Source organism: Pan paniscus, chromosome 16, assembly GCF_029289425.2.
Source record: "Pan paniscus chromosome 16, NHGRI_mPanPan1-v2.0_pri, whole genome shotgun sequence".
NCBI lineage: Eukaryota > Metazoa > Chordata > Mammalia > Primates > Hominidae > Pan > Pan paniscus.
Window position 1 is genome coordinate 43,562,986 of NC_073265.2, and position 24,787 is coordinate 43,587,772.

Below are 24,787 nucleotides of genomic sequence, written 5' to 3' on the forward strand. Positions count from 1 at the left end.
TATACTCCATAAATCCACCTCCTCTGTGAAACTACTGAGAAAAGCTTTCATTTTTGTCAATATCCTCCAAAGTGCAATTTGGTGTTTACAGAATATTAATGTTGGCAGGGGCATTTTATGTCATTTAATCTTACCTCTCCCATTTTATTTTTTGATGAGAAAACTGGAATTCAGAATAGTGGAGTGTCTACCTATAAGGTTTGTATGTGTGACTTTTATGTTTTGACTTTGTTTTTGTTTAATCCACCCAACTTTAACCACACACTTAATAAGAGAAAAGCTCTTTATTCTCACCATCTTCAAATACTTCTGTTAAGAGGACAGTTCAACACTGATACTGCATCAAGTGGAAGCAACAGAAGTTTTTTGGCTGCATGTTTCTACTAATTTTAGCACTAAATCACACACAGCCTTTAAAAGCAATTGATCCTTTCAGATTATGAAGCCTGCATTTGCTTCCAAAAAGAAAATATTTTTTCAAATTGGTTTTGACAAAAACAACACCTGCTCCCACTTCCGTAGGTGGTAGAAGTGTAAAAAACTGTAATATATTGTCTGGAGAAGGGGCATGAAGTACAGGAATAAAAAGAAGAATGGGTTGCATTTTCTCTTGCTGACGCATTATATTGTTGTGAATTATTACACATAGAGAAATGTACTGGCAATTTATTTGTCTGATCTCTTTCTACAAAATGCAAGTCTCTAGATACTTTGTTAGAACAGTTACACATTTCTCATTCATCATAGAGAGGAAGTATGACTTATTGAAAAGACCATGAATTTGGTGTCAAAGAGACCTGAGTTTGAATCACTGCTATGCCACATAGTAACTTTATGATCTTGGACAAGTCATTGATATATTTGATCCTTCCTTTCTATAAAATAGAGACAAAACTCAGAATTATTATGAGGTCTTTAGAGTGGTCATTTATTTCCATTCTCCTATTTTGTGTTTGCTTTGTACAGAGGGAAAAATTCATAAAACTACTGGACCAGTTACATAACTCTTTGAGGATTGATCTGTCAAAGTATAGGGTATGTACAAATTTACTTGCCTAAAAGAAAACTGTTGTTTGGTCTAGAGAATTTCTTGCCATATTGTAAAAATTACCCATCATGTAATAGAAAAATAAAAATATTGATCTCAGGTGCTGTCACCCTTAGAAATAATCCAGCAGGTCTCCTTTTTTGTTCAGATTCTTTGCCCCACGTAGACTACAACAATACTCTGTGTGTGTGTGTGTGTGTGTGTGTGTGTGTTTGTGTATGCACTTGCAGCTTTAATTTTGTAATTTTTAAAATAGCCATCAGATTCAATGACCCTCAGCTAATTCATGAAGTGGACTATGGCCCAGTCCTCATTTTGAAAGCTCATCCTTTGTTACTGAAATACTCTTCTGATATTTCCCCAATTTCTGAGCTTCCTACTTAATTTACTGCTTCATTCTCTTTCCTCCTGGATCATGGTACCAAGAGTACCATGTGTTCTTGCAAAGCTGCCCAGAATTCATTGTCAACAATTCTATATATCACCTCCTGGGGAAACACATACACATACCACAAATATATTCGTGTACATATGTGCATAAATATACACACATATAATTTTAGTTACAAAATATCTTAGTTATAAAAATTTAGTTACAAATTTTAGTTATAAAATGTCTATAGTAATAACTAATAGATGCTCTCTTGTATCTTACATTCTTTAATAATTTATCCTAAACATCTTTTCTTATTTTAACATATCTATCTCCCATGCATTCATTTTTAATTAGTCTTTTATCGACAGATACTTTAATTGCATACTTATGGAAGTTATAATACCAAATTTAATTTGGTATTATTTCATGTTGGTTATTTCATGTTGGATCTGTGGCCAACATAATGAGAAGAGAACAACCATTAAGCCATTGAGAGAGATATTTGGGGGCAACAAGGACCTGAAGCCACCTCATTCACCATCTCATCATAGGCACACTAACCCTGTTCAAGTTCATGAATATCTCGTAATTAGCGATGGTTTTCCTAATGGCTCTTTAGAAAAGCATGTTAACATGTGAAATTGACCAAAGTAAAAATTGTTTCTTAGTTCAAACATTTTATCATTATAACTTTTCATTCCTTCAAAATTATAAACATCTGTATTTTTAAATGATACTTCTCATCAAACCTCGCTAAAAGAAACCTTTTTTTAAAATCCATAGTATTTCAGGAAAGACTATATGATGCAAACTTATTTTTTTAACTTTTAAAGTTTTTTTGTGACTAAAAGTAAATGCAGCACATGTATAATTTCCGAAGTATTTTTTAAAAAGTAGTTATCTTGAGAAAATCATGAAAATTTTTTCCTATGTATGCTATACTTCCTCCTTTTAGTAGCAAGACTATTTTAGAAGCAAGCATTAATAACATCATAACATTGTAATAATGATACTGTTTTGCATTTATTGCATTGTTAGTATAAATAGAAGAGTGCAGCTTTCCAAGAGTAAAAATATAATATTTCCAAATTGTTTATGTTCTATAATGTTTTATGACAAAAATATTTTAAGAATACCTTAAGAGTATTTTTAAAATTGTATACAGTTTACTTTCCATTTTCTTTCATGAGAAGCTAGTTTTAGTTTATTTTCCCACTAGAAGTTTACTGCTGACAACCTTATCCATTTTGTTTCCTAATTAACCAGGAAAACTTTCCTGCAAGCAATACTGAAAGACTGCAAGACCTGAAATCAACTGTTGACCTGTTAACAAGTATCACCTTTTTTAGGATGAAGGTATCTCATTTTATTTCTGTCACTGTTTTGGTGTGACATAGAATACATTCATCCCCTGGTAAAGTCTTGCCTTACCCTCCTCTTGATCAAGTACTGTGTTAACCCCATCGATTAAGCTGTACTATCTTTGCCTGAACTCGATGAATCTTCCAATATAAGGTATAGTGAAGAAGAGATTATCCTAGACACTTAAAATACTCTGATACATTTGGCTCTAATTTAGTTCTCAGTTAAATTTGTCTTAGATAAAGCTCTCTAGTAAGTGGATGTGGCACTTACAAAATTTCCAAAGAACGTTAAATGGAAATGGAGTTCACTTCTAATTTTAGTTTTAACTTAGGTGTTTTGCTGACTTTTTTGCTACAAGAAAGTAGCTGACTCTTTTAAGTTTACCCCAATTGTGGCAACTTCCATTTTCAGCACTGGGAATGTCTGTGTAGGAATATATTTGATCACCTATCTATTGGTATAATTGGCTAGGCCTTACAAACCAGGTATTTCTTTTTAGATATATCATTTCTGCTTTAATTGCAAGTTTTCTGCAGTCCTAGTTCTGGCTTGCAGTGCAACTTATGTAAAGCATTTTCAGAAACTACTTGCCAGGCTGTGGGCTAAAATATACGCTCTTTGAAAGACAGTATTACAATGCTTATTCAGAAAATTCCTAAATAGGAACAATTTTTTTCTTTGCATTTGCCCATAATTTTTTTCACTAGAACCTCTAAAAGTGGCATTTTGTAATAAAAGAGGGACACAAAGGGAAACCATACTATATCAAAGTTCATTTAGATTCTTTAAAGTTGAATTAAAATTCATTTGGTTTAAAATCAGGCTAACTAGGTGACTAGGATAAATAGAATTTACATCAATTCTAATCTACTGTCAGTAGCTACTGGAACAATGTGCAGCTAATGATGGTGAGACCCAATCAAGTTGACTTAGATTGACAAGTGATGTCTGCCATTGACACTGAGGAGTGAGGAATGGGAGTGAGGGTAGGGTGTGAAAGCACAGTGCTACCCATCTGCCATGCCTCCTTGTTTAAAAACACTATCTCCTTAAACTTGTAACTATTCTTCCCCAACCCTCACTACCAGTTGATTACTTTGCTTCCTATTTCAATGAAAAAAAAAAATAGGAGGAAAGAAAGAGGAGCATCCTCAAGCTCCAATCACATACTCCCACCACCTACCCCAGTAGGTACTTCCTTGTATGTGTCCATATATTCTTTCTTTTTTAGTATTGATGAGCCATCTGTTTTTTTAGAAAATGTGGTCTCTTCTACTGGTGCAATTGATTTTGTCTTCTCTTGTGCACTAAAATATTGTTCCAGCAATCCTCTCCACTCTCCTGAATTGCCAACTTTCCCCTATGTATGTGCTATTGATTTTACAGTCTTCAAAATACTGCTTGGCATCACTTTCTTCTATAGCTACTACCCCAGTTCATTTCCCTTAATAGCAAAACTCCTTGAAATAGTCATCTATACATTTCCTTCCAATTAATTTCCTCCTATTATCTTTTGAACAAATTTTCTTCTCCTGTTATTCTTTTTTCTCATTGCAGAGAGTAAAAATCACTCTTTTGTTGTACAGTCCTATTAGTTTTGACAAATGTGTAGTCATATAACCACCAGAGCAATAAGATACAGAACAGTTCCATGAGCCCACAAAATTCCCTTGTGCTATACCATTGTTGTCAACCCTTCTCCCACATGCTGGTAACCACCGATTTGTTCTTTGCCTGTAGGTTTGCCTTTCCTAGAACATCATGTAAATGAAATCATACACGATGTAGCATAACACAATAGAGAATCATTGGTGTTGAGTGTATCAACAATTCACTTCTGTAAATTGCTAAGGAGTAATTCTTTGTTATGTATGTGCTATCGATTTATCCATTCCCTCATTGAGAGAAGTTTGAGTTATTTACTATTTTGGTTTCTTACAAATAAAACTGTTTTAAATAAGCATGGGATTATAGTTGTAAACATATGTTTTTATGTTCCTTGGGTTAAATCCTCAGCAGCAGTGTGTGAGAGTCCCAATTGTTCTGCATCCTCTAGCAAAACTCTTGGGATTTTCCATGTTATGTATGTATGTATGTATATATTTATTATTCTAGTAGAAGTGACGTTGCATTATCTTAATGTATTAATTTTATTTGTCTAAAAATTAATAATATTGAGAATTTTGGAGGGGTTGATTTTCTATCTGAATATCTTTTTTTGTGAAGAATGTTGAAATTTTTACCCATATTTATTAGCTGGTTTTCTTACTGTTAAGGGCATTTTAATTTTAATTATTTTAAATTGATAGATAAAATTGTATGTATTTATTGTGTACAACATAATGCTTTAAAATGTGTATACATTGCAGAATGGCTAAATCTAGCTAATTAACATATGCATTACCTCACAAAGTTATCATTTTTTTGAGGAGAATATCTAAAATCTACTTTCTTGCATTCTTCAAGAATACAGTAGTCTCGAGTTTTGAGAGTTTTTATATGTTTTGAATACAATTTTTTGTCAGATATGTGATTTGCTATTATTTTTGCCTTGTTTGTGCCTTGTCTTTTAATTGTCTTAAAAATATCTCATATAGCAAGTTTTTAATTTTGGTCTACTTTATCATTTTTTTTTCTAATTATGGATAATGCTCTTGGTTAAACCAACATCACAAAGAGGTTTTTTTGGTGTGTTTCTTCTAAAAGATTGGTTTTACCTGTTATATTTGGGCATATTTTTTATTTAGAATTTTGGGGATTGTTTTGCTGGTTGTTTTTGTTTGATATAAGGTGTAAAGTGTGAATCAAGGATAACATTTTACATATTTATGTTTAATAGTTCCAGCAGCAGTTATTAGAAAGATTTTCCTTTCTCCATTGAATTTCTTTCATATTATTGTAAAAAATTAAATTGACCATATATGTATGGGTCTATTTCTGAACTCTCTATACTGTTCAATTGTTTGTACATCCACCACTACCATCCTGTCTTGATTACTGTGACCTTATAGCAAATCATTAAAAAAGATAATGTGCATCCCGCCTCGTTTCTTCATTTTTCACAATTGTATAGGTGATTTTCATTCCTTCTGGGATTTTAATTGAGATTGCATTTCATCTATAGATAAATCCGGAGAGAACTGACATTTTAACAATATTAAAACTTCAACTCTGTCCTTAGTTTTTGACCACACTGTAATCAGACTTTTACTCTCTCACTTCACCAAAAATAATTTGTCAACATCTCATGTTTTATTTCTCTCCTGTACCATTGGCTCTTTTGGGAGTGGGGTGAGGGTTGCTCTCTACTGCTTTATTCCTTCTCATTTGTCTGTTGTCACAGATTTAGAATTATGTAAGATTTAACCGGATTTATTTCTTGGACCTCTTCTCTTCACTATCCATACTCAACCAGCGTTGTTTCTTTACATTCTTCTGTAAGCTAATAATTTCCAAATTTATATCTCTAACCAGAACTTTTCCACAACTGTAGATTCATTTATCCAAATATCTTCTTGAAATTCATGTATATGCCTAATAGGCTTCTTAAACTGTTCAGAATTGACTCCTGAGCTCCCATCCACAGTTTTTCCCATTTAAATTGAAGACACCTCCCTTATGGCAGTTGCTCAGGCTAAAATATTGGGGTCAACTGGAGTCAGCTCTCACACCAGTCATCCAGTCTGTCAGAAAATCCTGTTAGCTCCTTTTTTCTAAATTTTACCAGAATATGATTTCTTCTAATAATTTCTAATTCTACCACATTGGTCAAGCATCATCTTCTCTAGACTAAATTTTAACATTATTCTCATAATTGGTCTTTCTATTTTTTTCATAGCCCACTTTAAGGCAGCGTAAGGGAGCCTTATAAAAGTTAGTTATTTTGCTAAAATTAGGCCATTTTGCTCTTATGCTTAAACTATCCAGTTCCTTCCCACCTCGCTAAAAGCTAAGATTTTTATAGCGGTCTATATGTAGTTTCCCCTTGTTTTCATCCTACAGCTTCATTTACTATTGCCGTTTATTGTATTAATTCTATTCCATTGAAACGCTTCCCATCCTTCCTCTGTTTTACTTTTCAACATGCATCATCATGTAATATATTTTACGTATTTATTTTATTATCTACTTGAACTTAAGCCCATGAGGAAAGGGATTTTTGTTTCTATCGTTCATTGCTGTATCACCATTATCTGGCATATAGTAAGTGATGAATATTTGTTGAATGATGGAATGGAATGAAATCAATGCATGAAGTACTAACTGGTCACATTAAGTGTTTTTATTTGAGTGTTTACAGCCATTATCATTTTCAGTAAGTTTTCGTATCAGAAAGTTAAAATGTTTACACATTTAAAACCACATGGTAAGATGACACTTACTGAACATAGAAAAATCAACTGAAAGTATTTATTGAATATATATTTGAGTAGTTTATACTAGATTAAAATGTGTTATTGTTGCATTTGAGAAAATAAATGTCTGTCTTTGTCTGTCAGGTTCTGGAGCTGCAAAGCCCCCCAAAAGCGAGCATGGTGGTGAAGGACTGTGTAAGGGCTTGCCTGGATTCTACATACAAGTATATTTTTGACAATTGCCATGAACTCTACTCCCAGCTAACAGACCCGGTAAGAAAATATGTATGTCTTTTATAATCGCCACTTTTGTTTCTAGTATCTGTTTCAATAAGTTTAGCATGATAGTAAATAGAAAAGTATGTTCATTTAATTTCACATTAACTGCTAATTTGAGAATTTCCATACCTTTTCTTCATATTTGAATATCACTTTCACATACATGAACTAATTCGCTCCTTAAAATAACTTTATCTAGTAAAGGCACATATTATTTAAGGTTTTAGCTGGAGAATCAGTTTCAGAAAAATGAAGACATTTTCTCAAGGTCACAAGGTGGGTAAGTGGCAGATTTGGGACTAGACATTAGGATTCCAACTCCTGTTTCTATGTTCTTCCCCTAACTCATACTGCCTCCCATATCATTTTATTTTATTTATTTGTTTTTTGAGATGGAGTCTCACTCTGTTGCCCAGGCTGGAGTGCAGTGGCGCAATCTCGGCTCACTGCAACCTCCGCCTCCGGGGTTCAAGCGATTCTCCTGCCTCAGGCTCCCCAGTAGCTGGGATTACAGGCATGAGCCAGCATGCCCAGCTAATTTTTTTTATATTTAATAGAGACGGGGTTTCTCCATGTTGGCCAGGCTGGTCTCAAACTCCTGACCTCAGGTGATCCGCCCGCCTTGGCCTCCCAAAGTGCTGGGATTACAGGCATGAGCCACCACGCCTGGCCCATATGTTAATTTATTAAGAAATATTTCAAAAATACAATTTAAATCAAAACCACAATGAGATACAATCTCAAGCAGTAGTAATGGCTATTATTATTATTTTAAATTTTTATTTCCATAGGTTTTTGGGGGAACAAGTGGTATTTGGTTACATGAGTAAGTTCTTTAGTGGTGATTTGTGAGATTTCGGTGCACCCATCACCCAAGCAGTGTACACTGAACCCAATTTGTAGTCTTTTTTCCCTCACACCCCTCCGACCCTTTCCCCAGAGTCCTCAAAGTCCATCGTATCATTCTTATGCCTTTGCATCCTCATAGCTTAGCTCCCACTTATGAGTGAGAACATACAATGTTTAGCTTTCTATTCCTGAATTACTTCACTTAGAATAATAGTCTTCAGTTCTATCTAGGTTGCTGTGAATGCCATTAATTCATTCCTTTTTATGGCTGAATAGTAGTATTCCATTATGTGGAGATATATATATATATCACAGTTTCTTTATTCACTCGTTGATTGATGGGCATTTAGGCTGGTTCCATATTTTTGGAATTGTAAATTGTGCTGCTATAAACCTGCATGTGCAAGTATCTTTTTTGTGCATGGACTTCTTTTCCTCTGGGTAGATACCCAGTAGTGAGATTTCTGGTTTAAATGGTAGTTCTACTCTTAGTTCTCTAAGAGATCTCCACACTCTTTTCCAAAGTGGTTGTGCTAGTTTACATTCCCATTAGCAGTGTAGAAGTGTTCTCTTTTCACTGCATCCATGACAACATCTATTATTTTTTATGTTTTTACTATGGCCGTTCTTCCAGTAGTAATGTGGTATTGCATTGTGGTTTGGATTTGTATTTCCCTGATCATTAGTGATGTTGAGCATTTTTTCATGTATTTGTTGGCCATTTGTATATCTTCTTTTGAGAATTGTCTAATCATGTCCTTACCCCACTTTCTGATAAGATTTTTTTTCTTACTAATTTGTTTGAGTTTCTTGTAGATTCTGGATATTAGTCCTCTGACAGATGTATAGATTGTGAAGATTTTCTCCCACTGTGTGGGTTGTCTATTTACTCTGCTGACTGTTCCTTTTGCTGTGCAGAAGCTCTTTAGTTTAATTAAATCCCACCTATTTATCTTTGTTTTTGTTGCATTTGCTTTTAGGTTCTTGGTCATGAAGACTTTGGCTAAGCCAATGTCTAGAAGGGTTTTTCTGATGTTATCTTCTAGAATTTTTATAGTTCGAGGTCTTAGATTTAAGTTCCTTGATCTATCGTGAGTAGATTTTTGTATAAGATGAGAGATGAAGATCCAGTTTCATTTTCCTACATGTGGCTTGCCAATTATCCCAGCACCATTTGTTGAATAGGGTATTCTTTCCCTACTTTATGTTTTTGTTTGCTTTGTTAAAGATCAGTTGGCTGTAAGTATGCGGGTTTATCTATGTGCTCTCTATTCTCTTCCATTGGTCTATATGCCTATTTTTATACCAGTACCATGCTGTTTTGGTGACTATAGCCTTACAGTATAGTTTGAAGTTAGGTAATGTGAGGTCTCCAGATTTGTTCCTTTTGCTTAGTCTTGCTTTGGCTGTGTGGGCTCTGTTTTGGTTCCATATGAATTTTAGGACTGTTTTTTCTAGTTCTGTGAAGAATTATCATGATATTTTGATGGGAATTGCATCAAATTTGCAGATTGCTTTTGGCAGTATGGTCATTTTCACAATATTGATTCTACACATCCATAAACATTCAGAATGGCTATTATTAAAACATCAAAAAACAATACATGCTGGTAAGGCTGCAGAAAAAAGGGAATGCTTATACACTGTTGGTGGGAATATAAATGTGTTCAGTCACTGTGGAAGGCAGTATGGAGATTTCTCAAAAAACTTAAAACAGAACTACCATTTGACCTAGCAATCCCATTACTGAGAATCTATACAAAAGAAAATCAGTTTTTCTACTAAAAAGATAAATGCACTCATATATTCATCACAGCACTATTCACAAAAGCAAAGACATGGAATCAACCGAGGTGCCCATCCGTGGTGGACTGGATAAAGAAAATGTGGTATATGCACACCATGGTATACTATGTAGCCATCAAAAAGAATGAAATAATGTCCTTTGCAGCAACATGGATGTGTCTGGAGGCCATTATCCTAAACAAAATAATGCAGGAAAGGAAAACTAAATACTGCATATTCTCACTTATAAGTGAGAGCTTATAAAAAGGGAACAATAGAAACTAGGCCTGCTGGCAATGGGAGAGGGCTTAAAAACTAACTATCGGGTCCTATGTTGAGTACCTGGGTAAGGGGATCAGTCGTACCCAAACCTCAGCATCACACAGTCTATTCAGGTAACAAACCTACATATATACCTCATGAATCTAAAATAAATGTTGAAATTATTTTTAAAAATTTCAGGAATACAAAAAAATATATAGAAAGCAAATCAAACATGTATATGCTTACTACCTATGACCATGTTAACATTTTCCAATATTTCTCTGCTCTTGTTTAAAGACATTAAATGTTACACATAAAATAGTATTTTGCTTGGGAGGCCGAGGCAGGTAGATCACGAGGTCAGGAGATCAAGACCATCCTGGCTAACACACTGAAACCCCGTCTCTGCTAAAAATACAAAAAATTAACCAGGAGTGGTGGTGGACGCCTGTAGTCCCAACTACTCAGGAGGCTGAGGCAGGAGAATAGCATGAACCTGGGAGGCAGAGCTTGCAGTGAGCCGAGGTTGCACCACTGTACTCCAGCCTGGGCGACAGAGCGAGACTCCGTCTCAAAAAAAAAAAAAAAGTAGTATTTCGCTTTGTATTTCCCAATCCCATCCTACTCCTTTTTTGTCCATTGGAGACGGACACTATTCTAGTATTGGTGTGTTTGAACGTATTTTCACATATGATCAATGAACGCTTGAGTTTTATGTTCTGTGAATTGCCTGTCAATCTTTTGTGTGTGTTTCTCTTGGTTTTCTTGTCTGTTATTTTTTAATTTATAGAAAAATCTAAAAATATTGTGGATACTAATCCTTTTTTGGTTATATGGATTTCATAGATTATTTCCCTCTTGATGACACATCTTTTTGTTATATTGAAGTTTTCTAATGCATACTATGACATATATAGCTATTACTTCTATAAAATTGGAATTTACAAATGTATTCTAGCTTGGGCAACCTGGGCAACATAGCAAGACCCTATCTCTACAATTTTTTTTTTTTTAATTAGCTGTGTATGGTGGTATGTGTCTATAGTCACACCTACTTAGGAGGTTATGGTGGTTAGAATGAGCCCAGGAATTGGAAGTTAGAGTGATCTATGATTGCTCCACTGCATTCCAGCCTTGGTGACACAGCAAGACCCTATCTCTATTTAAAAAGAAAAATGTGTCTATCACCTATCTATGATTGCTCCACTGCATTCCAGCCTTGGTGACACAGCAAGACCCTATCTCTATTTAAAAAGAAAAATGTGTCTATCACCTATCCTTTCAGGAAGAGTGCACTTGGTCCATTAGATATTAAAAATTGTGTGATTATCCATGAAACATTCTGTTTACTTGGGATAGGCAAATTCTAGAAAGCAAATATCAGATGAAGGCAAGTAAGACTCTTCTAAACTGGATTTTTAGCTAGGTTTCATATAGTATGATATATTTCTGGGGTCACTGTTTTTTTTGTTTGTTTGTTTTTTGTTTTTTGTTTTTTTGTTTTGCTTTATAAGAAAACAAATTAAGCTGAGTTTGGCATTGCATAAGCAAAACAATATATAACCACATACTTGTTCATAACTTTAGCTTATCAACTCTGTTAGATATGCTTAGTTTTAAAACTTGGTCCTCCAGGATTTCTAGGAGCTAAATCGGTGCTCACTTGTACTTTCCCATGAGTAGTTTTCTAATGACCTTTCTTTGTCTAATCTCTACTTTCCATCTTCCTCCCATAGGACTCTTTCAATTCTTTTACATTTTTCAACATCATTATCTTTATTTTACCTAAAGGCTGAGATTGAAACTTTTTATTGTACCATGTAATTACCCATGCATAACTTTTTTTTTTTTTTTGACAGAGTTTTGCTCTGTCACCCAGACTGGAGCGCAGTGGCGCAATCTCGGCTCACTGCAAACTCCGCCTCTTGGGTTCAAGTGATTCTCCTGCCTCAGCCTCCTGAGTAACTGGGATTACAGAGGCCCACCACCACGCCTGGCTTATTTTGTATTTTTAGTAGAGACAGGGTTTCACCACGTTAGCCAGGCTGGGCTCGAATTCCTGACCTCAGGGGATCCACCTGCCTCAGCCTCCCAAAGTGCTGCGATTACAGGCGTGAGGCACCGCGCCTGGCCCCATGCATAACTTTATAATCAATCTTACCAGACATTACCAGGTTCAGTTTCCTACTCCTCACACTCCTGAATCAAACTGCTCTGCTCTCATGAGCCCTAAATTTTATAATTTCCATGAATCAGCCATCCTTTTTCACATCCCTGCATTTATGCATCCTGTTCCATATGCCTGAAAAAACTTTCCCTCCTTCCCTGCTTTCATCAAAATCCAGCTCAAATATGATCTTTGTTGAAAAAAAAATTATTCATTACACCTATTAAAGAATGGTAAGGCAGACTATTCAAAGAGTACTATTACAATAGTTATACAGGAAGGCTACCGCAATAGGATTTTATAGTAGAAAAGAGAAATTGAGCTCAACTATGAATACCACAAGGAAAAGTGGGAATTTATAGCCAAGGAGCTGAGTTAAGGGGAGGGGCTTACTGGATAGAAATTACTAAGAGGTAACATTTGGGGTAAGGGAGGTCCTGGCTAACAGATCTGATGGGATTCTTGCTGAAGGCAGACCAGGGTGATCAAATATCACCAGTAGCATTGTAGAGGAAGGAAACCTGATCAGATATCAAAGTGTGATCAGATATCAAAAATGAAAAATTCTGGCTAAACTGAGAAGATTCTTGCTAAATTGGACAATGCAGAAACTAACATGGAAGTTCAAAAGTTGGGGCCTGGTTAAAAAGAGAGCTCAGAAGAGTTTGACCAAAGTTTGGTCAAAGAGAGAATCTTTATCATTTCCTCATCTACTAATTAATACTCAGTGGATGAATTAAGCTGCCAAAGTGAAGTGGCATACCTTACTTGATGTCTTTCTAATACATAAATAATAACAACAACAATAATAAACAGTTTATTTCTGTAAGAGAGCTTCGTAGGTAGTTCCCATAAAGCAAACATGCCCCTAACAAAAAGTAAATGAATTATGTCACATCAAAATAATCTAATATAGCTTAATATTTTCTGACTTGGCTTTCAGAAAAGATAATTATATAATTTTCTTACTGGTTTTATTTTTAGGTAGATAGATCTTAGATTTTATGCGAAATTTTGTCAATGTAGGGAATGCTTGGGGCTAAGCTTTAAATCTTGGAAAAATACTTTTTCATCAACATTGTTATTATTTGAAATTCTAAAGGAAGCATCCATTGGAGCTGAATTATTTAGGGGGTTAATGCTCTCTTGAGCCCTTTTGAAGCCATCTAGGAATACTTCATGTGATTAAGGCTTATCTCCTCTCAGTTGGCTGCAACTCCATGCTCCTAAGAGCTCAAGTTAAGACCTTTTTGTCTTACAGCATATGTCTCACCTGTCTTCAAATTCTAATTATTTAGTTCAAAATTAAATACCTTCATTTCAAAATATATCCAGAATCAGACCACTTTTCACCAGATCCATGCTTCTATCCTGGCTCAAAACCATAATCATTGTTCACTTGGATTACTACATAACTTCCTAAGAGAGCTCAATGTGTCTACCCCATCATCTTATGTCTGTTCTCAACAGAGCAGCCAGAATTATTTTTTAAAAAAGGAAGTCAGATTATATCGCTCTTCTGCACAGAATGTTTTAAGGCCCTTCATTTAAGTTAAATTCAAAGTCCTACAAAACTCCACATGATCTGGCCTATGTTACGCTTCTCACCCCTCTTACTCTAATGCTGTCCCCTTGCACATGTCACCATGTGACTGGAGAGCCAATGAAGAGTTGATGTGCAGGGAAGTAATGTGAACAATGCTTTACCCCTGCTTTTTATGACAGAGACAGAACTTAGGACAGTGCCGAGTAGGTGTTCACAAAAGCATTTGTTTAATGAACTGAATACATAAATAAACTGATTTTTCTCCAGTAATACAGTAAGAAATTATAGGTATATTTCACCTATTATAAACAAGATTGAATGAAGTGCCCTATTCTGTGGTAGACTCTCAGTGCTTGCCTAAAGCCTCTTGCACGTACTCTGGGTCATGTGGCAGGATCCCAGATGATGAGATATGGGAAAAGTAAATGAAGGCCACTTCTAGTCCCAACCCATAAAAACATCTTGTCACCTGCAGTGCAATAACCTGGAAGGATACATATTGCAGATGGCATAGCTACCAGGTGGTGAAGGGCTGCCTAGTCAGTCTCGGACTTTGGATGTTTAAGAAATAATCTTTTATTGCATTAACTCACTGATATTTGGATATTTATTTGTTACCATAGCACAATCTGGCTTATTTTGACTAATAGAACTTCAGTTACTTTTCCAACCTGCCACCCCACTATATATTTAAAATATATCCATGTTTACGTGACTATCCTATTTACAAGTCTGGACCAGCTCCCCATTTACTCAGAGGATGAAGTCCAGACTCTCCCATTATCCACAGTGCCTCTAAGGTCTAAGCCTTGATTATCACTCCTGACTTCAACATCATCTCCACATTGCATTCCATGATTCAGTACATTAAACTCCATGGTGACTTTGCCTGCCTTATATTTACCTGCCTGGAGCGTGCATCCCTTCTCCAAACTTCCCTCCAAACAGCTAACCCCAGCTCAGCTAACCTTTTCTTCAGAAAGCCTTTATAACCTCTTCTAGCTGGATTTGGCGTTTCGGTTCTCTATGCTCATAATACCCTGACATGTCACGACCACTGCACTTATCATGGTGAATTTATCAGGTGCATCATGTGATATCAGTTAGACCTGTCTTCCCAGCTAAACCGTGAGTTTCATCTTTGTATTCCCAGTGCCTGGTGGTATACCTGACTCTGAGTAGGGTTGATAAACAAAGTAAATATCTAGTAAAAATAACATTTAAAAAAAAAAGGCAGTGCCTTAGTTACTTATTTGTAGTATCCTTCAGTGACTCTACATTAAAACCTATGGTAAGGAACGTAATCTCTGATATTAAAACCCCTGAGTTCAAATTACAGCTCTACTTTTTAGCATTGTGGACTTTGTTAAGCTATTTAGCCTCTTCATGTCTGGTTTCTTCATCATATTCATGCTACTTCTGTTTTCTTTGAATCCTCTCCAGATAATATAATGCCTTGCCTGAAACAAGAAATTAAGAATTCCAGCACTGTTAGACACAGTACAGTCTGATTATTTAAATGTGGAATCATACTTTCTCCCTCCAGAGGGATTTTGAAGAACCATATAAAAATAAAATGCTTAGAATAAGAAAGGAAAATCGATTTGATAGAAAAGTAGAAACAGCTGCAGTTAGAACAAGATAGAAGTGTGGTCTCCGGAGGCTGGCTGTGCACTCGGTAGGTGGTATTTTCCTTGGCTGAATTGCCAGGCTCCGCATCTGCACTTCAGTTTAGCTTAAGAACTCCAATGTGTCAGTGTAGACAGAGGTCGCTGGACTCACAGAGAGATACACAAAAGATCAATCTATAAACTGGATAGATATCTATCCAGCAGATACCTAATCAGCCCTATTATATGCCAGGCACTGGTGTAGGCTCTTAGGACATATCAGAGAACAAACGATAGTTTCTTTAAAATAAAAAATAAAATTTCAAACAGATTGAAAATGTTTTAGTTTACACTCTCCCAGGTGAACATCTATGTGAAAATAAAACCTGTAATCTGAAGGTTATTTTAGGAACCTGGAACAAGAGCAGGATGAATTAGCTGGATAATATTAATAGTGATTATTGCTAGCATGAACACATCCATTTTAATAAAATCTACATAAAGAGACCCCCAATTGTGGAATGAGGAGGATAGATAAGACTTTCTTTTTAAATGTGTTTTAAAAGAATTATGCTGAGCTAATGTCAGCATTAACTCAGTTCCGTGGAAACCACTCAGCGAAAGAACTTTTCTGTTGAACAATGAAAACCTTTATTAACTGATTTTACAGTCTCCCTCCACACCTACCCTGAGATCAAAACTTGTTTACACAGAGGTCATCCACAAGAAGATGTCAAAAACCAATAAAACCTTTCTGCCTAAGATTCTGCTATTTTAAATTTATATATTTTGGTAAATTTTAAGTTGTTTATTGAATGACTACCTAAGAAAATTGTATTAAGATATGCCTTAACTAAAACACACGTACACTTTTAGTTCTGAAGCACACTTAGGGACTTTTTAAAATCTTATTTTGAATCTGATTAGAAGGTTTGTAACTAAAAACAGGAACAAACGAAAGTTCTTGACATTCATGTAATGATTTCTTTTGAAAATCATTTCTCCAAATGACTGTGTTTTGCTATAAGGCAGCATGAGTGATACAGATAGATGAATGCAGAGGAAAATGTGCTACCTACAAGTGGGAGTTGTATGTAAAATCAGTAGAAACATATTTCTCTCTTTATTGACTTTTGGATACATACACACACACATGCACATATATGCTTAGTCTCTTTGTTTCCCTCCCAAGTCAAATTCTCTCACTTCTTATCTCAAAGGAAATCTGTGTTATGAATTTCTTATTAGCTTTGATGAACATAGTTTCATCTTTGTGTACATTTATTACATATATCTATTATTTGTGATACAGTCTTTATCTCTATCAACCTGTGATATAATACATTTTAGAAATAGGTAATACAGTATTATTGTTGTATATACTAATTCTAGAACCAGATTGTCTAAATGTAATGATTCTTCTATAATTTTTAAAGCTCAATATTAATTTTTGAGAGCTATCTATGCTGATTCATGTATGTACAGTTTATTGATTTTTACAACTGCCTACAGCATATACAGCAATTTACACATCAATTCCGATTTTTCACAATTACAAATAAGGCTGCAATGAATATCTTTGTAGTAGGTGTGTAAAAAATTCGGTATGGTCTCTTAAAGGAGAAGGGAATACCCTTCTTTCCTCTACTTTTTCCCTTCCACTAGACAGAATGTGGACCTGATTTTGAGCCATCTTGTACCATGTGGACAGAAGCACCCTTTACTTTTCACAGGCATTAAAATACCTTTTGTCTGACACCCATGGTAACATTGAGTTTAGTGAAAACAGAAACTCTATTTATCTTAATATTGAATTTGTAGCATATAACACTGTGCAGAGATCAATTAATGCTTACTAAATGAAAATTCTATCAAAAAACATCTCTTTGTATTAGACGGAATGTGATATGTATACCACAATTTTTGGCCACGTTATCCTCTGAAAATTCTTTGAGAGAGAAAATATCACCGTAGAATAGTCTAAAGGGGCAACTTACCTGAATTTAAATGTGGAAAATTTCAGAACGTCCATGCTTAATTTGTGGATGTATCTTTCTCAGTTATTTTAACCCAAAAAGTTGATTTAGCAATTTGTCTTTTTCCCTTTCTTTTGGTTTTGCTCTAGCCAATTTCTAAATAATTCAGCAATGAAAGAAAAGTTAAAATGTGCCCTGAAATGTACATGTAGAAAAATATCCAATTCTATAACTCTTAATTTGAAACATGATTTAAATAGTAATCATTACAAAACTGGCTATAATATGTCCCTGATTTTTCTTAGATATTTTTCCAGCAATGTACTTTCTTATGTAATCATTGGCATTAGTTAGGGAATGATGTTTATTCTGAAAGAAAGGTGCCTTTTTACCACCTTATGTGCTCCTTGTCTTAGTTCTAAATCTGAGTAAATATAAGCATAACTTAGAGTTAATATGTTTATAATTTGATATATACAAATATATCAAATTATAATTTATAAAATATTTATGTTATAAATATATAAAATATCATTTGATATTCTATAAAATGTATAGAATAAATGTTATGAAAAGAAAATTTCTTTTTAAATGCCAGCTTCATGACTAGTATATAAAATTTTACTTGTAACAAGAAATTGTTCAAAATGAGTAGTATATTGCCATGTCTTATGTATTTTAAAGAAGAAAAATATATGAAAATTCAGAGCCTGAAAAATGACTAGCCAGTTATGCTTCTATCACTATATGCTTTAATTTTCATAACAAGGTAAATAAAGTAAAAAATGAAACCATAATAAATTCTGAAAATATCAATAACATACATAGTATGTTGTATTAGTAAAACTAGTGAAATTTTGATTCTAAAACTGAATTACGACAATACATGAAAAAATTATAACCTCACGTTGTTAATAAACATTGATGAGAAAAGTCTAAGTAAAATATTAAATATTAAAGAACATGACTTGGTCAAGTAATTTCATCTCATGAATGCAAAAATGGTTCAACAATAACAAAAAATGATCAATTATAAATTTAATGGTGATATGGGACATTGGAACCTTCATGCACTTTCAGTTGGCAAGTAAGCCGGGAGCCAGTAATCTAACTCTGGGTACATATTTTCACAAAGTTCACCAAGGGCATGTTTACCAGGATATTCAATATAGCATTGTTTGTGAGACTGAGGAGATGGAGGCAACCCAGGTATCCTTCACAGAAAAATAGATCCATAAAATGTAGTGGGTACATACCATGGAATATTGTGGGGCACTTAGGAAAATGGGTTAGATGTCTACATAGTAACATGGATAAAAAGTAAAAACAGTGATAAGTGGAAAACAAGGGAAGAAACATAATGTTGTATATTAGCACAATAATATTTTCCTTTTTTTTTTTGAGACGGAGTCTCACTGTGTCGCCCAGGCTGGAGTGAGTGCAGTGGCACGAACTGGGCTCACTGCAAGCTCCGCCTCCTGGGTTCACGCCAGTCTCCTGTCTCAGCCTCCCAAGTAACTGGGACTACAGGCGCCCGACACCACTCTCGGCTAATTTTTGTATTTTTGGTACAGACGGGGTTTCACCGTGTTAGCCAGGATGGTCTTGATCTCCTGACCTCTTGATCCGCCTGCCTCGGCCTCCCAAAGTGCTGGGATTACAGGCGTCAGCCACCGCGCCTGTCCTATTTTTCTAAAATTTAGATAAATACACAAAACAATAATAAACATTTTACAAGACTGAAAAAAATAGGCAAACACCAAACTCAGTATGTGGTCTTATGTAAGTCAAAAGGAGATGAAATTGTAGAATGGTAATTAGAAAGAAATAGAAAGATAAGGATGGCGGATGGAATGAATCGACAGGCAGACAGGAAACTTGCATGATCTAAATTCCTAAACAAGGTTCTAACCTCTCCTCCACCTCAAAAAAAAAAAAAGAGTAAGTCTAAAGGTCTGCAGCAAAATATGCTATATTTGTGGTATCTCTGGAGTCAATTACCTAAACTTTGTATAACTTTTCAATTGATATGAATTTAGCATCTAACAAGTATAAAACTCAGATTTAATGTTGACTCTTTCTGCCCCACGTGGCCATACACGAAATTGAAATGGCGACCTCTGAAATTGTGTCGTGTTATAGCCATAAAACTGCTGTAGTGGAGTCAAGAGGTATAATCAATATTGTGTCATGTGATTTTTATTTTAATGTGTTCCTTCTTCAGAAGCTTTCATTCTTTAAAGATGTTTTTCCTTCACAAATGGTGATAGGAAAAAATGAATTCATCTACAATGTGCTTCTTTATATTTTAATACTATCAAGTAAGTTGTTTGGAACATATAATATTTCATTGAAGACTGTAGTTTGAGTTATTTCACTTAAAATTTTTCTATTTTTCACATTGTGACTTTGTATAATAGTTACCCAGGAAATTGATGAGTCTTGAATCTGTTAGTTTTAAAATATAGTTGTTGATTCGGATGGGACATTTTAGTAAGTCAAATTACTCCAAGCTCATGAAAAGTCCAGTAAACATAAGAAAATGGAAACATAATTTTTTTTTATAATTGTTTGACTCTAGTATTTCCCAAATTTCCTGCTGCTAAAGGGTTCTTGGCTACTTCAGAAAATACAGGATATCCAGTAAAGTGCGCAGGAATCTGTATTTTTTAACAAGTTAATAGAATGATACCTGACATTAAGCAACTATTCCATTAAATAGAACTTTGTCACTATGGATTCTGATATTCTATTTACTTTTTAGTTTTTCTTTTTAGTAAGTATCTAGAGAAAAACTTGCACTGAAAATTAAACTGTGAAAAGAACTACAGTATGTAAAAAATCTGTTTAAGAACTGTTTTTGCCTAATAGTCTGTATTATTTCCCAAGGCTTGCGCTCCTCTTCCCCAGCTTCCCAGAAGTTACACAATTCTTTATATAATTCCTTTTAAAGAGAAAAAAATGGTAGATGTTACTTATATTACTGAATCCTTGGTAAAACAATACAGCAATTAAGATCAACACGGAGGCAGTATGGTGGAGTATATTATAAAACCCTCCAGTGTAGGAATTTTATCTCTCTTGCTCACCAATGCATTTTTTATATCCAACCTAACGCTTCACGCATACTAGGCATTCCATAAATAGTGGATATAATAGTTGCCATTTTTATTTATAATACATGTGAATCAAAACCATAAGATTTTAATTTTAATTTTAGTTTTACAACTCCACTAATTATAAAGAATTGACAAATCACTCAGTAGCCACTGTTTTCTCATCTCTAAAATAATGCAATATCTTTTGTCTCTACTTCAGAGGTAGTAGAACTCTGATTCTAAAATCAGGAGGTGTTTACACTTAGTGAGGCAACTAGTGAATTAGAAAGTAGTGTAGAAACATAAGTAATTAAAAGAGAGAAATATACAGAGATAGAATTAAAGTTAAAATATCATTTACTCAGTGATTTCATGGAAATCTTGGGGTGAAAGTTAAATATGAAATTTTAAAGCAAGAGGTCAGGAACTCTAATCCATCTAAAATTCTCTCTATATGGTTAAGTTTAATGCATTTTTAATTGCTATTTTCAGCCTTCCAGGAAATACTGATGTAGTTATTCTCATAGTTTTGATTTTGTTTATATTTTGTGATTATACAAATATATAACACATATATACATGTATATAATTATATTTATATAATTAATATATATTTTATATAAATGTAATTATATAAATGTGTATATATACATATAGAGAGAGAGAGTGAGTCAGGTTATCCTCTCTGAAGAATATTATTGGTCATAATTGTTTAATTCATCACCAGCAACAAAATCACATGAATAAAATGGTGTTGCATTAATGAAATGGTATTTAATGTGCTGATTAGACATAGTCTCTTTTATTAAAAGTCTCATATTTTGTAGCATGTTTCTTCTAAAGTTCCTGATTCATCAGAACAGTGTCAAACAGAAGGCATAAAACAAAAATACAGCAATTAATTATGCTAAATTCTAGAATATATATGTATTTTTGCTATCACTCATAAGTGGTGTCTATATGTAATCTCTGACAGATGGCTAGCAAAGACAGACTAGATTGTAATAATCCAGTAATCCAATTTCCCCTTGCTCTCTCCAGAACAAGTTAATGGATAATGGAATCTCCCCAGGAAATGAATTGGTCCCTTTCTTTATTTCCATGATGCGTTTTATTTTCCTTAAATATGCTATATGGCTCTCTATAGAGGTGTTCAATTTTGTTACCATTCCTTAAAATATCTTATTAAAAGTGCAGTTTATGTATCCTGTTTTATTGATTTTTACAATTTTATCTATTGAAAAATTCTATCTTTGAGACATTCTTCTTCGGCAATGGTGAAAATGGCCAAGAGGAAGCATTCAAAATTATGCAGGAAGATTAGTTTTGAGCTTTCTGTCTCATACAGGAAAAAGGATTTAAATGTAATTCATTTATTCACATATATACAATAAATAAAATTTGTTGACTTCTTGTTGTGTACCAAACACTAAGAATAAGAGAAATTGCAGTGAACAAGACAAACACAGTCAGTATCCTCATGGGACTCTAGCCAGAGAGGTGAGCATTAAAAAAATTATTAGACCAATAACTGAAATAGTGTCAGATGCCAGGCAGGCAGGGAAAATATGATGTAGTATTAAAAGAAAAACCCATCCTAGTCTGGGATGTAGGGAAGAGTAGAATTTAAAATAATATGGTTTCTGTTAGAAATACATCCAGACAGACTCTGCTGGAGGTGGTAATTCTGGAGATGTGTCCCTACAAAGACCAGGGAAATGTCACAATCAATCAATCAATCAGTCAATAAAACAAAACAAAACATTATCTTACTTTCATTCAAAATCCCAGTGTAGTAGTACCTAGAATTCTATAGAGAGTTGTATTTTTCATCCCAGCGAAGAGGTACGGTAGAATCACTTTCGTTGGGCTTCTGCTAAAACTATCTTAGCTCTTTCATCTGTACTGTGCCTAAACCAATGGTCAATCATCTGGCCTCATTTACTTAACCTCTCAGAAACATTTGTTATTGGCCACTCCATCCTTCCTAAAATACTTTATTTTCTAAATGTCTAATTGCTATTCTTACCAGCTTTCCTCTGACCTCACTGACTGCTCCTTTTTGAATTCTTTGCCAAATGCCATCCTCTACCAGGCCTGTAAATGTTAGAACTCCTGGGGTTCTGTCCTTGGCTTTTACTTTAGCTACACCGCTTCACACACAAAACAGTCCCATAAAAACTTGGAGGACGCCAACCAATTGAAAAACAGAGTTGTCTCCAAGCCAGGATGAAGGAGCCAGACCCTTTTGCTTTGATTCTGGAAACAGCTCTTACAATTCCTAGGGAAGAATTGGTTGTCCTGCCTGCTTCATGTCAGCAAATAACCTTGTTTTGTTTTGGCAAGTAGTGGATGTCTTAGGAAGAGATGCAGCTTTGAAATCAAACCCACCTGGATTCAAATAGAGGCTCCCATCAATTAGGAAGCTATTGAGTCTTGGACAAGTTACTTCGTTCTTCTAAGCCTCAATGTTTTCATTTAGAAAAAAAAAAAAGGATAACAATAATTACTCATAGAATTGCTGTGAGGATTAAATGAAAGAATGTTTGTGAATCATCTTACTCATAGGTATTCAGGAGATGGTCCTTTTCTTTATTCCATCAATACTTGCCTTGTTTTTGTGCTAAATTCACTGACCAGACAGGAGTTTGTGCTATAACACCATGCACTGAAACACAAACAGTTTTTGATTCGGTGCTGCTTCTACTGATTCTGTTAGCCTTATAAAAATGGAGGCGATTATAACACACAAAATACATAGTTTGCTGGACCTACCAGGATTACTCTGAAATGCATATACTGTCACTCTCCATCTGCTTGCAAAGCATCTTCCAGGTATTTGGAAGCATTGGAATGTGCTCTCTAATTAAACTTGGCACTGACAGCCTATAAAAATTACTGGAAATGTACTTCATTGTGCTTTTCTTCTTTTTGGCCACATAGCTTCTGGAATAGGTTTCCTTCAGTGATAGAGGAACAAGGTTGTACAAACAAAGTAGTACTTCCAACTCAAGGAATATCTCAACTTTACTATTATTCAAAGAAAACAACTTAAAGATCAGTGCCCCCAAATTCTGCATAAAATGTAACTTGGAATTAAATAATATGGGAATAGTTACTTGCTATGGTTTGAATGTTTGTCCCCTCTAAAATTCATGTTGAGATATAATCCCCAATGTGGCAGTGTTGACAGATGAGGCCCTTAAGAGGTGATTGGGCCACAAGGGCTCTGCCCACATGAATAAATTACTTCATTTATGAATTATTGTGTTAGTGGGCGATCATAGGAGTAGAGTTGGTGGCTTTATTGGAACAGGAAGAAAGACCTGAACTATCATGTTCAGCCTCCTTGCCACGTGATGCCCTGTGCCATCTCCAGACTCTACAGAGAGTCCCCACCAAGAAGGCCTTCACCAGATGTTGCCCCTCGACCTTGGACTTCTCAGCCTCTGCAATTATAAGAAATAAATGTATTTTCTTTATAAATTTCCCAGTTTCAGGTATTTTGTTACGATCAGCAGAAACAAACTTAAAACTTTACTTAAGTAATTATCAAGTATCAAAGACAAGCAAGAATTAGAATTATTTCTATGATCATGCAGTCTACACATGTCATGTTTCATTTCATTATCTCTGAATTAATCTTGATTTTTAATCTCACTTTGCTTTTTTTTTTGAGACAGAGTCTCACTTTATCACCCAGGGTGGAGTGCCATGGCGCGATCTCGGCTCACTGCAACCTCTGCCTCCCGGGTGCAACCTATTCTCCTGCCTCAGCCTCTCTAGAAGCTGGGATTACAGGCACACACCACCAAACCTGGCTATTTTTTTGTATTTTTAGTAGAGACGGGGTTTCACCATGTTGGCCAGGCTGGTCTCGAGCTCCTGACCTCAAGTGATGCTCCCACTTCGGCCTCCCAAAGTGCTGGGATTACAGGTGTGAGCCACGGCACCCAGCCCTCACTTTGCTTTTAATTCCAGTTTTATTTATTAAATTTTTTGTTAATATATTTCTCAGGCACATAATTTAAAAGATTTTTTTTTTAAGTATAAAGTAAAAATTTTCCTT

At 34.8% G+C, this 24,787-nt stretch overlaps 1 protein-coding gene across 1 annotated transcript in view; it reads left to right on the top strand.

The window, feature by feature from the left end:
• UNC13C (unc-13 homolog C) overlaps positions 1–24,787 on the top strand; it is a 645,800-nt gene that overhangs the window by 353,276 nt on the left and 267,737 nt on the right. The window contains exons 14-16 of the mRNA XM_008953183.6: positions 967–1,035; positions 2,691–2,780; positions 7,289–7,417. Of these exons, the coding sequence (XP_008951431.4) occupies positions 967–1,035; positions 2,691–2,780; positions 7,289–7,417 (288 nt within the window). The remainder of the gene's footprint in view (positions 1–966; positions 1,036–2,690; positions 2,781–7,288; positions 7,418–24,787) is intronic.